Raw genomic sequence first — 13,773 nt, 5'->3', positions numbered from 1 at the left:
CTTTATATGCTGCTATCTTCTGTGAAGTTAGGTAATTGAATTTGGTGTTAACTTACATTCAGAATTATACATTTAAAACATTTGAACATCTTTGCATGGTGTGCCGTTCGATTGGTTGTGTATTGTATTTTAGAATGCTCCAGTGGTGCCAGCAATGTTTTTCAGAATTAAACCACAAGGCTAGACAATGAAGTCAAACGTATTTGAAAAAATGTGTTGGGAAAATGAAATCTGAATGCAACAAACATGAAGTGGCTGCAAGGACCAGAGTGGCCCTCGAGAAGCACACTGGCCCAGTCTCTGCAGAGTCCTGCACTACTACTTATCCTGACAGCCTACGGTGCCATGATGAAGTATCATTAATACATGGCAGATCAGCTATAGGCGGCAGATTATATGGACTCATAGGGGGTCATTACAAGGTTGGAGGTAGCCATGCCGCTATTAGCGGCATGGCTACCCCCTTACTGGGTACCGGGTCCGGGCTCCTTAAATGAGGATTTACCGGGCCATTCCAACCTTGGAGGACCTGGTAATTCCTCGTTTAAGGAACCCAGACCCGGTACCTCCCCATTCCCATTCGAGCCCCCATAGGGCTCAATAGGAATGGGGAGGGTGCTAACAACGGGCCCGTTGTTAGCACCTTGTTCTGCTCGCAGGAATCGCTAAAGTAAAACCAGGCGCCCTTACCGAGTCCCACGAGCAGACCTTGTAATGTCTACCGGCCCCATTAGACCCCTACCGCCAACCTTGTAATGACCCCCCTAGTCCTGTAGAGGAGGTCCCAAGCATGACCTGCACTCAAAGCGCCCATTTTGCAGTGCCAGGAACATTCATGCTGAAATATGTGACATATGATGAGCACATAAACCAACAGAGAGACGCAATGGGGCTCTGCCCGGTCCCTATCAGACTGCCAGCATCTATTGAAGTACCTGCACTTAAGAAACCTTGGACGGTAAGGTACCCATTGAGGAAATCGTATCTACATGTGAGACAGACGGACAACTGCCAAAAAACAATGCCTGAAGAAGCCAAGAAAGTCCTAAAGGAAGACGAATGGTGATGTCACAACAACCCGGACTGACTCACAGATAAAGAAAATGACGACCTGTGAATGACGAAAAGAGACGAAACACCATTGATAAGCGACATCCCGAGTTTGAAGCGAAATGAGTGCTATCTAGTAAAAAGCTTATGCCATAAGAGCGATGAAGATACGAAATGAGTGCTATCTAGTAAAAAGCTTATGCCATAAGAGCGATGAAGATATGCAACCAGTTTACACGTGTACATATGCTTGGAACCGCCAGAAAGCTGAGGAAATCGTGCAGCTTGCTATGCTTAGTAGAGAGATAGATTGCGGCAAGCGCCACCTATACATATCTACCCCAAAGGCAGCACTTTATATAACGTATATTTCCACTGTGCACAAGAGCAGAATCAACCGCAAGTTACTAGAGGCTACAGGAAAGGAGCCCCTCAACATGGGAATTGAAAGCTAAGGACAGAAATGAAACTCAGATGCATGAAACACGTGCAAAGAAGCCAAGGTCATCTCAGCTAACACAGACAAATAGGAGATACAATTTATGACGCCAAGAGCAGAGTATCCTGTTCAAAGGAGTCAAGATAAGCAACAGAAGTCATTTGGTGGGCAGAAAGCTAAAATCAAATACACAAATTGCATGGAGACGGAGACGATTTCATGGTGCCTGAAACACGTGACCTGCAAAGCAAGAAGAGTTGGGGCCTTCACACCTACACGCAGCCTTGTGCCATGCACAGATATCTGAACTTTCCTAGGCAGAGAGGCAGCTTGAGGCCTACCAACAAGAAACTAATTGACACATGGGCATTGGGGTGGTGATGGATGGTGGTACTGGTTGGTGGGAGGATGGGAGAGCGGGCGAGCACCCCGCACCTGGCCGACCGTTCTGCATGCTGCTAAGCCAGTGGAAAAGTACAAGGGGACGTGGTGCCAACCCAATCACAATGGACCAAGTAATCTAGGATCCTATAGTTTGTAGAACCAATGGGACGTCGTACTTATAGTGACGTCCACAATAGCAATTCTGAAGGAAGGGCTTAGATGCCCCACCTGACACTAGTTATCCAATCCTTTCACTCCACTATCGTATACAGATATAGTACCTATAGTAAAGTTGCCTTCCTATAACCAATAGAATCGCATGCAACATTTTAAGCGTTACACGTCAGTGATGACGAGTTTTTTGTATAAAAGATGTGGTTTTTATGAAGTTCATTGGAGTTGAAGCGAGAAGGAAGACAGAGCGATTGCTGATATTCATTGAACGCCCTGTTTTTTGTACTTGTCATTAAACTGGCTCCTTTTGCCAAACCATTGAGTTGTCATTATTGATTTCATGCTAGAGTATTAATCTGCATCCCCATCCATCTCATGGGTGCTGCTGCCACATCTTAAAGTGCTATTGGGAAACCTCCAGCTTTATGGGCCGGTTGGGGTCCTAGCGCCCACTCCTCTAACCCCATCAATGATAAATACTTTGGGACTTAAGCGATTGGGGCAAACAGCCTTCAAGCCACTGTGCTGGCATTCAGTACAATCTCCATGTTTTCAGGGACGCTGCTGTGGACATGGGTGTTTTTTACACTGTAAATGACTGAGGTCTACCTGTGACTTTCTAATTAAGGATTACTATTTTTTTCACGGCAGGTAGTCACTGATCAAGTTCTTGAAAAGAAAAAGTAAAGGCACTGACTTCCTTATAGGTCTCCACAGGCAGCGCAGCCCATTTGGCATCTCCTTTGTTGCAAGCTGCCATAGACACCTGTGAAACAAGACAATAGCCCATCTCTATGTGAAGTCACTACTCTCTGAGATGGGTCCATGATCATTTCATGGCACATGGCTTAGTTGCCAAGAAAACAACATGTTCACCTTTTTTGCAGGTTTGTACATTTTATTCACATCCCGCATAGCAAGATGCATGCCAATATGAAACATTAACTAAAAGACGACTCTGGTTGTCTCACATGAGGCATGAAATAATTAGCCAGTCCTGGCTTTCAGGCTTGCATCATATTGCTTTCAGCTTCTTATAGTTCGACCTTTATTTTGTGGAAAACTAAAATATACAGGAATGCAAAATGCCATGCACTAAAGAAAGTGGATACACAGTACACAAACTAATAGCTCTATGTGCCTTATTTAAGGGAACTAGGAGTGTTATAAAATCTACGTTGCACCTTTCTTTTGTTCCCCTATTGTATCTTGTGCCGAAATCTCCCTCTACTAGGACAGGAGAGAGCAGGCCAGGGAGGACCAGCACAAAAGCTATTTTCCAATTAAATGAATCACAGAAAGGAAGCATGGATGCCTTTTCCTAAAACCAGACTGTTTATAAGAAAGGAAAAAGACTCTTGTACACTATGTGGTGGCATTTGCATTTTCAAGTGTAAGGGTGGTGTAATGAATATTATCGACGCATTGGTTTTAGAGGGGCGCGGGGGACATTCAGAAACAAGGAAAGGTGATGCTTTCAAAGAACGAGGATGATGATAGGTACTACTATAGACAGAGCACCACCACAGGCTTGAGGCCGTAGTAGGAAGTGCTCCCTGAGCAGTCTTTCCAACCTCTTCCAGGACTAAAGCCCCACATTCCCAGGCCCAAATCTCCACATTCTCAGACCCAAACCCACACATTCCCAGGCCTCAATACATAGATGTCTGGCATGCCTGGTGCCTTCCATTCACTGATAGAGAAACAGAAGCTAAAATCATACTCCTTTTGCTCAAAATGTTTCTGTAATGATATATATTGTCAGGTTGGTTAATTTTGTGATTTCTGTAATTTTCAAATTCATCTCTAAAAAGACAAATGCAATTTTAGCCCTAGGAAGTGAAAAATGAACACTTATCAGCACAAACTAGAGCTGGATAGATATGTAGCTAAGTGCCAAAATTGCAGACTAGGATCAAATCACGGCTTCACAATCTAAGCATCGTGTGGGATCCTGATCAATCATTTAATATCACTATGCCTTAGCTGGGAGTCCATAGAAGCTGATTCAGTTTGTATTATTTAATATTACAAAAAAACTCACTCATGGGTTTCTAGGCGATTGTGTCACATTGGAAAAGCTTAAAAAGATGGCTTGTGAACAGTGAGAATGATTTCTGTTTTGGAACATATGCATTATACAAAGAAATATTTGTTATTTCCAAATGTGTGGATCACCCTGAGGCCAGGAAGCGTCGTAAGGGGGTGTTGGAGTTAGAGAGAAGGCCAAAAAATGAGAGGCTGGCCCAAAACTTGAAACATGGCGTTGCATCTGTGAGTAAAGACTGCATTCATACGAAGTGGATTAGCTGGAGCAGATTTGCTGGCAGCTCATAAAGCATGGATTGTCCTGCCACTCTTTTAGTGATTCCATGTCATTTTCTGAGCCCCACCAATACATTTGTGAAGTTCACATCCATGAACTCTGGTCTCTGTCTCTCCGCGTGTGTAGTGCCTAAATAAATACTGCTCAGCTGCTCTCAGGGCAGTGGGTAACTAGGATAGTGGCTTGCGGCTCTGTGAGATCCTTATATGTGCAAGTTTATTCATTCCATTGTTCATCAAAATCTGAATAACCCAAATATGAAGCAGGTGCTAGGTTAGGAGCCCTTGTGGAGCGCACATGCCTCTGCAGTACCAAATTGGTTCTTTACTTTACTTTATTACATTTGTAATGCGCAGCCATAGACCGATGGGTGTGAGGGCGCAGACATAGACGGACATGACAAAAAACAAGCAGAAGCTGTCCAGAGAGCACTGATGGGACAAAGAGAGGAGTAGCAGAGGGAAGTACTAATTAAAAAGGACGGTTTTTAGTACCTTCTTGAAATTGCTCAGAACTGATGAGTATCTCAAATGGGAAGAGCATTCTTACTGCTTCTTACTCGTTCCTTAGGCTGAGAGTGCACCATGAAATGTCATTAATATGCATTGAAAACTAGCCAGAGTTCTCACACGTCATTCATTTGGTAATATATTGCATGTCACGATCAGTCCGAGGATTTAGGTTAGACCATGCCAGATAGCCCTTTCCTGTGATCTGTTCAGAGCCATATGCATACATGCCAACATTCAGATGCACCTGGGAGGGAGATTTCCGCAGGGAACTCGGGAGACGCATATTTCCCCATAGGAATGCATTGGGACTACAGTTATTTTAGGTGGGAGACCATGAAAAATAGCAATATTGTTCACTTAAAAATTGGAGTCTCCCACCTAAATCGGGAGGGTTGGCATGTATGCATATGTCAGTGGATATCATTTCATGTGATGACATTAGGTCAAAGACAGTGGCCTGCCACAGTGGGGCATGGAATATAGGCCAGTATACCCATGTAATAACACATAGCTCTCAACTCACCCGCTTTTGGCGGGTGTCACCCGCCTTGCAAAGGGCTGACTCACCCGCCAAGCCTCCTGCACTCCCATTCATTCTAATGGGCGTCTCACCCGCCAAAAATAAAATCGGGTGATTTCACCCGCCTTTGTGAGGCAAATGGTTGAGAGCTATGAATAACACTTAACTTTGCTTTGTCTATGATGCCCAGTTAGAGTACATCAAGGGTAAAGCAAACATGATTTGGTTAGACTACATTGAACGGTCACTCTCATATTACGCGCATACATTTACGCCCCCCCAGTTAAAGAATTCACCAGCCGCCCCTGGTCAAAGGCCATGTGTTGAATTTTCCTATGATGTCATCGTTATGCTAATTATTATTTAAACTTGAAAAAACCTACATCTTTTTGGTCCCAGAATGTTGGAAAATATGGTAAGTAGTCGGGTTATTAACAGTCAACCATTGTTGCTTTCAGTTTTACGGCATTTTAAGGACCCATTCAGTAATTCAACTAAAACCTGTTTCTTGCTTGCCTTTTCCTTGCCGAGTTTACTAGTAAAGCAGCACGCACGATACTGAACGTCACTGAGGGTTGATGCAAGATCACGCTAATGTTTACATACAAATGGACAACTGACAGCAATGCAAATATGCACGGCAGCCATCTTAGTATAGAAAATACGTGCGTTTAATTCAGATTTTAAAATCAGGAAATACAGATAAATCTTTGTGTACGATTCTTTTTGTAGCATCTGACATCATTCTAGTCGTGTAATCAACTTACGAGAGTTCAATATTTGTAGGATTAGTATTAGTGCAGTATACAGAATCGAACTGATATTAAAAATCAAAAGTGTTTTTAACTTGAACAGGGGAACATGTAAAATATTCTTGTTTTGATTTTTTAAAAACCGGCGTTTTATCATTTTCCTCTATTTACACTGTACTGATTCGGAAAATATTTTATTCAAAGATGGCCGTAACATTCATCTCGGCCACACGACGCCTTCGGGGTGTGGTTTTAATATTTACAGTCTATCTCATTGGTCCATGCACATCACCCTGGCAGGAGTGGCTAACAGAATACCGAAGCTGCGCCGCCCTCCTGCGCTTCCTCCCTGAGCAGGCCCGGGCAGCCGATCGGGAGGAGGGAGGATCGATGAGGATGCAGCTGGGCTGGAAGATGGCTCTGTCCAGGGGGCTGCGGTGCTGCCAGCGTGTGCTCTCCTGGATCCCCGTGCTCATTATCACGCTGGTGGTACTCTGGTCCTACTACGCCTACGTCTTTGAGCTGTGCATCGGTAAGTGTTCACTTGGCGTCTGTTGCTGCCTGCGGGGTTCAGGAGCAGGAAGTGGGATGCACTTTGCAGTGTCTGTTGTTTCCCTTGCACACCTAGCTACAAGGCAGGGCTCTGCAACATTTGCCTCTCCAGACAACATACAAGAAGACTCATTTATAGAATAAAGACAGCTTTTAATCAAAACATGACCATTTTTCGTTCTGTCTCCTCGCGTTTTTCTTTCATTCCAATGAAAAGTTGGACCTGCATTTTAATGTCCGATGACCTCCATTATAATGCTGCTAACATGAAGCATTAAATATGAATTATTTTAAGCTCTTCATTTAATTGGGATTTAATAGAGTAAATGCCATGCTCTAATACATAGGCAGCAGAACGTTTTCAGAGATTAACTAAGGATATTTTGCATTGTCTATCCTCGTGGGGTTTTATGTACAAACAAATAATTACCAAGGTAGTGAATATGGCACCGAAGAGTTATGTAGTTAATGAACAAAGCTCTAGATATGTCAAACAGTTGGGCATTTTGGAATGTCCATGAAAAGTTCTCTTTTCAGTAACTTCCTGAACAGCAGTGACGTAATTGCTGAATTGTGCTTAAAGGTATAACACCGAGGAGCTCTTAAACAGTTTTTTTGCTTTAGACTAGCAAGGTGTTCCTGTATTGAAACTTGTGACTTAAGTTGTCCATTTACAGAATACAGATGTGAACAGTTTCATGTTCTGGATATGAGCGCTATATCATTGGCAGAGTGGGGGGAGTTGGGTTTCTATGATGTATGTATTGATAGCTGCTTTAGATTAACATTTTGTTAGTAGATGCCAGCAGCTCTTTCAGAATGCAGCGCATAAGAAGGAATGAAAAATGTGTTTATTTAGTTCGTTTGTTTGTTAAATTTGTAGAGCGCACTAGCAGCCCAAGGGCATCGAGGAGCTGTTGCAAGAAAGTGTCTTGGTTACAGAAAGGTACTTTGCCCTTGGTTACAGTGAGCATATTATGCTAGTGCAAACAGTCAGTTTTGGATCAGGGATTTTGATCCGGCTATATCACTAGATGGGTCCCCCTCCATGGCATTACTTGGTCTGTGCACTTTGATACCAGTTATAAGTAGAAAACTTAATTTTAACAGATCTGTTTAAAAAGGAAGGTGATTTGTTTGCACCCATAACCAGAGACCGTGTGCTCATAGGAACCTGCACCCGTGTATTTAATGCTTGAACTTCAGTCGATAACTGACAGGGTGTTTTTGGTTCTAAGGTTCTTGATTGGTGCCTACTGTGCGCTAGCTTTTCCCCTTGTTCTTGAAGTCTAGTGCATGAACCACTTGAATATTATTCTCTGCGCCACGAAGAGCTAAGCGAGCACACTCTAAAGAAGAGGGAACAGAAATGCGAATTATCAGACATTAACTGTGACTAGCTTCCAAAGGGCACACGTGATTCCTTTATTATTTAAAAATTATTTGTTTATTTGAAGGGCAGGGATATCAATTTCCAATGGAAATGGCTTCCATTTACAGATGACAAAGGCTTTCGCCTAAAAGGCACAAAGATGCAAACAAAAGTTGAGCGAGAGTATACAAAGTGAACATTGATTTAAGAGGGAAAGTGATTCAAGATAACGAGAAATACTACATAAATAACCAAAAATACATGAATAAGCGGCACTGGAGGGAGTGATGGGGGAGCTCCCTCTTTAGGAAGTAAGTGCATTTTAAGACGACCTTGTGAAGAGACACACAGTTGTGCTGGCTTAGATTATGGTGGGCAGCAGGTTCCGCTGGAGTAGGGCTAGTCGGGGAAAAGGGTAGGCATTGGACAGTGGGGTTGAATGCAGAGGGAACGAGATGGTGAGTGAACAAATACAATCAGACAGGTACTGAAGACCATTGATCGCTTTACAGATCAGGAGAAGGAACTTGAATAGGGAGCAGTTTTGCATGGAGAGACACCCAGCATATTGTGGCTAGGTGGAGGAGGCTCTCGGTAGTCTGTAGAGACTTTGGTTATCAAAGTTGAGGTCTTTGCCTAGAGGAAGGAAGGAGGAGTAGAGCAGTTTAAAGTTTTTGTAGAGTGGTTATTAAGAAATGGACAAAGTTTCCTTAGCTTTATGTGAGCAGGAGTGGTAGTGATTTGTTGTAAGGTGCTATCAAAGAGAAACCGAAGGTGGTGCGCCTTGGGTGAGGGAGCAGGAAGGATGTATGGGAGAGAAGGGATGGCATTGGAAGTTGGGAGAAAGATTACCTTTTTTGATGAGTTATGCATAAGGAAGTGGAAAGCCATCCAGTGACGATTTGCAGTGAGACAAAGGAGGAAAAGATTTTAGTGTCATCAGCAAAGAGGTGATGCTGAAAGACAATGGATGAAATGTCTTCATAGGGCACAGATATAAAGTGAAGAGTGGAGGCCCAAGGACTTATCGTTAGGGGATGCTGACTGGAAGAGGGGTGGGTCAGACGTTTGCAACTTCCAGGAGATTTTAAATGATCGATTTTTCCAGTTAGGAGGCACTCCACATTTGAGAAACCCAAGCTCCTGGAGAGTAAGGAGGTGAGAGTAGCAACAGTGTCAAAAGTGGCATACAGGTCCAAAAGGATTAGTATGGAAGAGTTTGAAATGGTGAGCATCAGGGAGAATGTTGGTGACGTGCATGAGTGCAGTCACAGGTGCAGTGTAAACCACGGAAGCCATATTGAAGTGGATCTCCAAGGTCATTATCCTCAAGGAATTTAGTGAGCTGGTAGAAGACCACCCACTCAAGGACCTTTTGAATAATGGGGAGAAACGGAGCACAAGATGGGTTGGCGGTGCAAATTGTGGGTGGTAATTCAACAGTAAAGGTGGGGAGTAGTAGCCGAGAGTAGAAGAATTATTGGGGACAGGTGGTGGGCTTATGGAGGGTTGAAAAAGTGGTGAAAGGTGAGGGTGATAAGTCGAAGTGGTCAGTAATGTAGGAAGACTTCCTGCAGGGGGGATTATGCATCCCAGAAAGGAGCATGTGATGTTGAAGGCTAGGGGGATAATTGAGGTTGGAGAAGTGGAGAATTGTATTTGGAGGGGTGTGAGTGAAGGTGGGAAGGAGTGCATTGGGGACGGGTAGAATGAGGCAGAGGCTGTAGACTACAAGAGAAGGAAAGTATGATGGTGAGTACAAGGAGGAATGGGACAAAGTCAAGGTGCATGGTGCAGGGTAGAAGAAATAGGCCAGTGAAGATAAGGTGTCACCTGGGAAAGAGAGGGTTGGTGAGTGAGCGGGAGGGTCGAATGGTTGGCTGAGAAGAAGCTGGTAGAGTTGGGCAAGAATGGGGCTATTGGTAACCACAAGACTAACTGGCCCCAAACCAGAATTTCCCTTAATCCTATGAGGTAACGGTAGCTCTGCAGTGAATGTTTAGTCAGTGGGTGAAAGGATCCCTATGCTTGTAAGCAAGAGTCAGGCAAAGTATTAACTCTGCAAGATCCTGGATTGAGTAGGGGTTCTATCTAGCCCTAGGCAGTTTCCAGCCCTGCTGGGCCTAAACTGTGACTTACCATTTGCTGCTTTTGCTCCTTGCCTGCAGACGCCCAGTGGAGAAATCGGACAGGTAGACAGTGTGCCACAAGACCCTCTGGGAGCCAGTGACGGTGCTCCAGACTTACAGCCAAGATGCCTTCTGGGTTCTCGGTGCTGTGGGCGTAAGGATCTTCGTTTTGCACGCAGGACCCTCAGATGGTGCACAGGATCTTGTGGGAAGTAAACAGGATGTGACCAACAATGTAAACTTAAAAAACGAACATCCATTCAGTCACATGACCCTCTGGGAGCAAGTCACGGTGCTCCAAATGGCTTCCAGACTTCCACCCAGGATGCAGGAAGGGCCCTGTGTGCTTTAGGCAGGGAGCTTCATTTTGCAGGCCTGACCTCTTTATTAAATGGCATAAGCCAGGTGGAAACATTTGCAATCTCTACTAGGTATTGGCTAGTAATGATTTATTATTGGTGAGAAAGAAATAGTATGATGTGTGTATGGGCAGAATTGAGATGGCAAGTTACTTTTTATGGCTGTCTAGTAGCTTATAACTCGATATTTTGACCCCTGGCATACACTCTGTGACTGGGGTCAGAATGATAAAATCAGCAAATAGTTTGAGAGGAGGCTGGTTAATTCAGTGACCACTAAGAAGGAAGTGAGCCCAGCCTTTATTGGGCCTCCAACCTCTCTGATTGGGAGGCTCATACCATCAGTGTTAAACTCCGTCTCTAGTGCACGAGACGGATGGGGAGTTTTATATTTAAAAAAAAGAACTGGCAGAAATCCACAAGGCTGCTCGAAAGCCCCTAAGAGATGTTTTGGAGAGACGGGCTCTGCAAAGATTTTTCAAGCTTCTTTCTTGATCCGGATTATCCTAGGCCCTAAACTGATATTTTATGAAGCACAAACCTATCTAGCTTTAAAGCGGTGGAGCGCTGTACAAGAGATGGGATAAGGCATTCGGGAATAATATAGGATTGTGTGCATGAGCAGTATCTGTCTAGAATTCAAGAGCCAGGCACTTCATCATGACCTTTTAAGGAGTACCATGTCCTTTTTTCAGTCATTTTAGAAATGTGGGGTAGTATTTGTCAACTCCTTTAAAAAAAAAAAAAAAAAAAAAAACACAAAACAATTAAATAAAACGCCCTATCCTCAAAATCACCCTTTTGCTCTTTAAATGTAGAGTCAGTACCCTGAAAAACACCATGCCTTTTTAAATACCAGGAGGCGTGTAGTGTCATGCCAGCAAAGCGGTTCCTTAGTAGGAGATATGGAGGTTACCTCAGTGGGGGTAGTGAGGTTCTCCTTTCAATGGGTTCTGATTTTAATTTTTTTTGATGAGCATGAGTGATAAGGCGGGTGTCATTTGAAGCGAGGTGCCGTTGAAGTTCATGAGAGCTGAAGAATACGTCTCTTCCTTATGCTGTTGGCCTTTGTAATGATCGGCTGACCTACCGATATGATTTGCAGGATCTGTTAAATGTCTTTTGCTCTTATGTTCCGAATGATGTAGCTGGTTTGGCTGTAGTTCGTGTCATACCTTCCCCTTAATTGTTACAGTTTCTGTCCTTGCACATCTATAACTTCCGGTTGATGGTTAACTGTCACGCTCAATACTACTATTGATTATCACTTCAATTACTTTTTTAAGTCTGAAGGGCTTCCAAGAATCGATTGATTCTCAGTATACACTTCTCTTTGTTTTTCCTTCAAAGTGCAGTCAATTTCTCTGCCATTGCATTGGCTCTAATGTGCCCTGCTCTAAATGAAGTGGGGCCTGCGATGAAGAGAATTGATTGTACCGAGACATTTTGTTTCTATAATGTCTACACTTTATCCAGTTGAGTCATTCGAGTGTTGGTCATGCCCCAAAGGGAACTGTTCATGATTGGCATGCCCAGCAGACGGCACATGTTACAGGAAACTCGTTGGCATGGAAAGGCCATTTATTCTTCCGAGTTTGCTGTGCCCTTCTGATTGGCTGAATGCGGCTGACTCCCGTTTGCTGCTTCAGTTGGAAAAATGTGTATTTCAATGCCCTGTGGTCCGCATCCCCTAGGGACAGCTGGGAATGGGCGCATCCCAATCGATGGGAGGGGGAGGGATGACTAAGGGCAGGTTGTTTAAAGAGTAATGGGGTGCAGGCGGCGTGCATTGGGATTGTTGGAGTTGGTCCAGGGCTCAAGTGGAGGGTACACGCGGGGGGACGGAGTCCACCCACTTTTTCACAGGGTGGACTCAGTCCCCCCCAGCTAAAATGAGAAACATTGAATGTCCTCTTTGAATTTATGAATTAACGCCGACCTCAATGATCGAAAGGCAGTCGTCAGGTTTGCAGGACCGGACACTTCACCACTGCACTATATCACCTGATGAAAAATAACAAACTAAAGGTGAAATGTCCCATTTCGGTACTGCAAATACCAGGGAAAACATTTGTATTGGTTCTTGGAGTTTAAAACATGCACACCTTTTAACGTTTCAAAACACTATCAGAAGAAAATATCCGCTTCTGGTTTTGTGAGTGTTGATTTTATGAAAGGCAAATGCCATTCGTCCTGTGCAATTTGGGTGGTTATGCAAAGCCAATTTATTGAAATGATCGTATTTCACTTTGATATGCTAATTTCTGGTGATGTCACATCCCATTGCGTTTGTTGACGAGTCCCACAACTTTTATTTTTAGGATTTAACCCCTGAGTTGGTCGTGTGGCACAGGCTAGACTACAGTAGAGGGAGGCGCACGAAACATGGCACAAGCTGCATGTCTCGCAAAGAGGGGCTTATTGGACTTCTCTCACACCTGGGGGGATGCATCCTCTCCTATTCTCCCAGCGCAGTTGGGGGACGAGGCTTAGGTTAGCAAAGGGGCTTCAAGCTAGAGTATAATGTAAGTGCCTTGAAGTTATACTTCAAATCTTGGGCAGGTGTGCATAGTCCCCACACTTATAATTCTATTGAACCCCGTTTTTGTCTGCATAATCATTTTTGCTCTAGGCATTTGAGATGTATTAGCCAATTTAACGTTTGCAATACAGTAAGCATTGGCTCGTATGCCTGATGCCGAGAAAAGAGCAACAGCAGGTGTCTAATTGTTTTTGTTTCTCCTTCAGTCACATATTTGAAAACCTTATTCATTTGTTATTTGGCATTTGTATAGAACCCCTTACCATTGTTATGATTCCAAAGCGCTGTGGGTCGAATGCTCCCGGGGACCGCAATCCAGGTCTGTAGAGAGAGTAGTGTAGTACGGTGTGCTTGGCTGCACTCGGTATGTGTGCAATAGGTGGTGTGTAGCTGCATACTAGTGCTAGGTGTGGTGCACTAGCTGTGTAAGATTAGTAGAATGTGTGCAGCAAGCGTAATGGGCTGTTATCTGCATTCTGGCGGCGCTGGTGCTTGAGAATGAAGTTGTGTGCAGCTAGGCTGATTTCGAGGGGTACAGCTGCGTTCTAAAGACTGTTGAGACGAACATGGACATGTTTAGGTATGTGTGCAGCCAGGCCAAATTATTTGAGCGGTGTCGCTGCATTCTATTGTTTGTTGGTGCAGAGGCAAGGGTTAGCAGA

General features: G+C 44.0%; 1 protein-coding gene across 1 annotated transcript in view; it reads left to right on the top strand.

Annotated features, from left to right (window-relative positions):
• The first annotated feature begins 6,470 nt into the window (after window positions 1-6,470).
• Window positions 6,471-13,773, top strand: part of ZDHHC15 (zinc finger DHHC-type palmitoyltransferase 15) — a 304,005-nt gene continuing 296,702 nt past the window's right edge. Inside the window, exon 1 of the mRNA XM_069612582.1 lies at window positions 6,471-6,689. Coding sequence (XP_069468683.1) covers window positions 6,548-6,689 — 142 coding nt within the window. The 5' untranslated portion in view covers window positions 6,471-6,547. The remainder of the gene's footprint in view (window positions 6,690-13,773) is intronic.

The sequence above is a fragment of the Ambystoma mexicanum genome, chromosome 5p, assembly GCF_040938575.1.
Source record: "Ambystoma mexicanum isolate Mex_15411 chromosome 5p, UKY_AmexF1_1, whole genome shotgun sequence".
Lineage (NCBI taxonomy): Eukaryota > Metazoa > Chordata > Amphibia > Caudata > Ambystomatidae > Ambystoma > Ambystoma mexicanum.
Note: the sequence above shows the minus strand (reverse complement) of the source record. Positions and strands in the feature narration are given on the sequence as shown.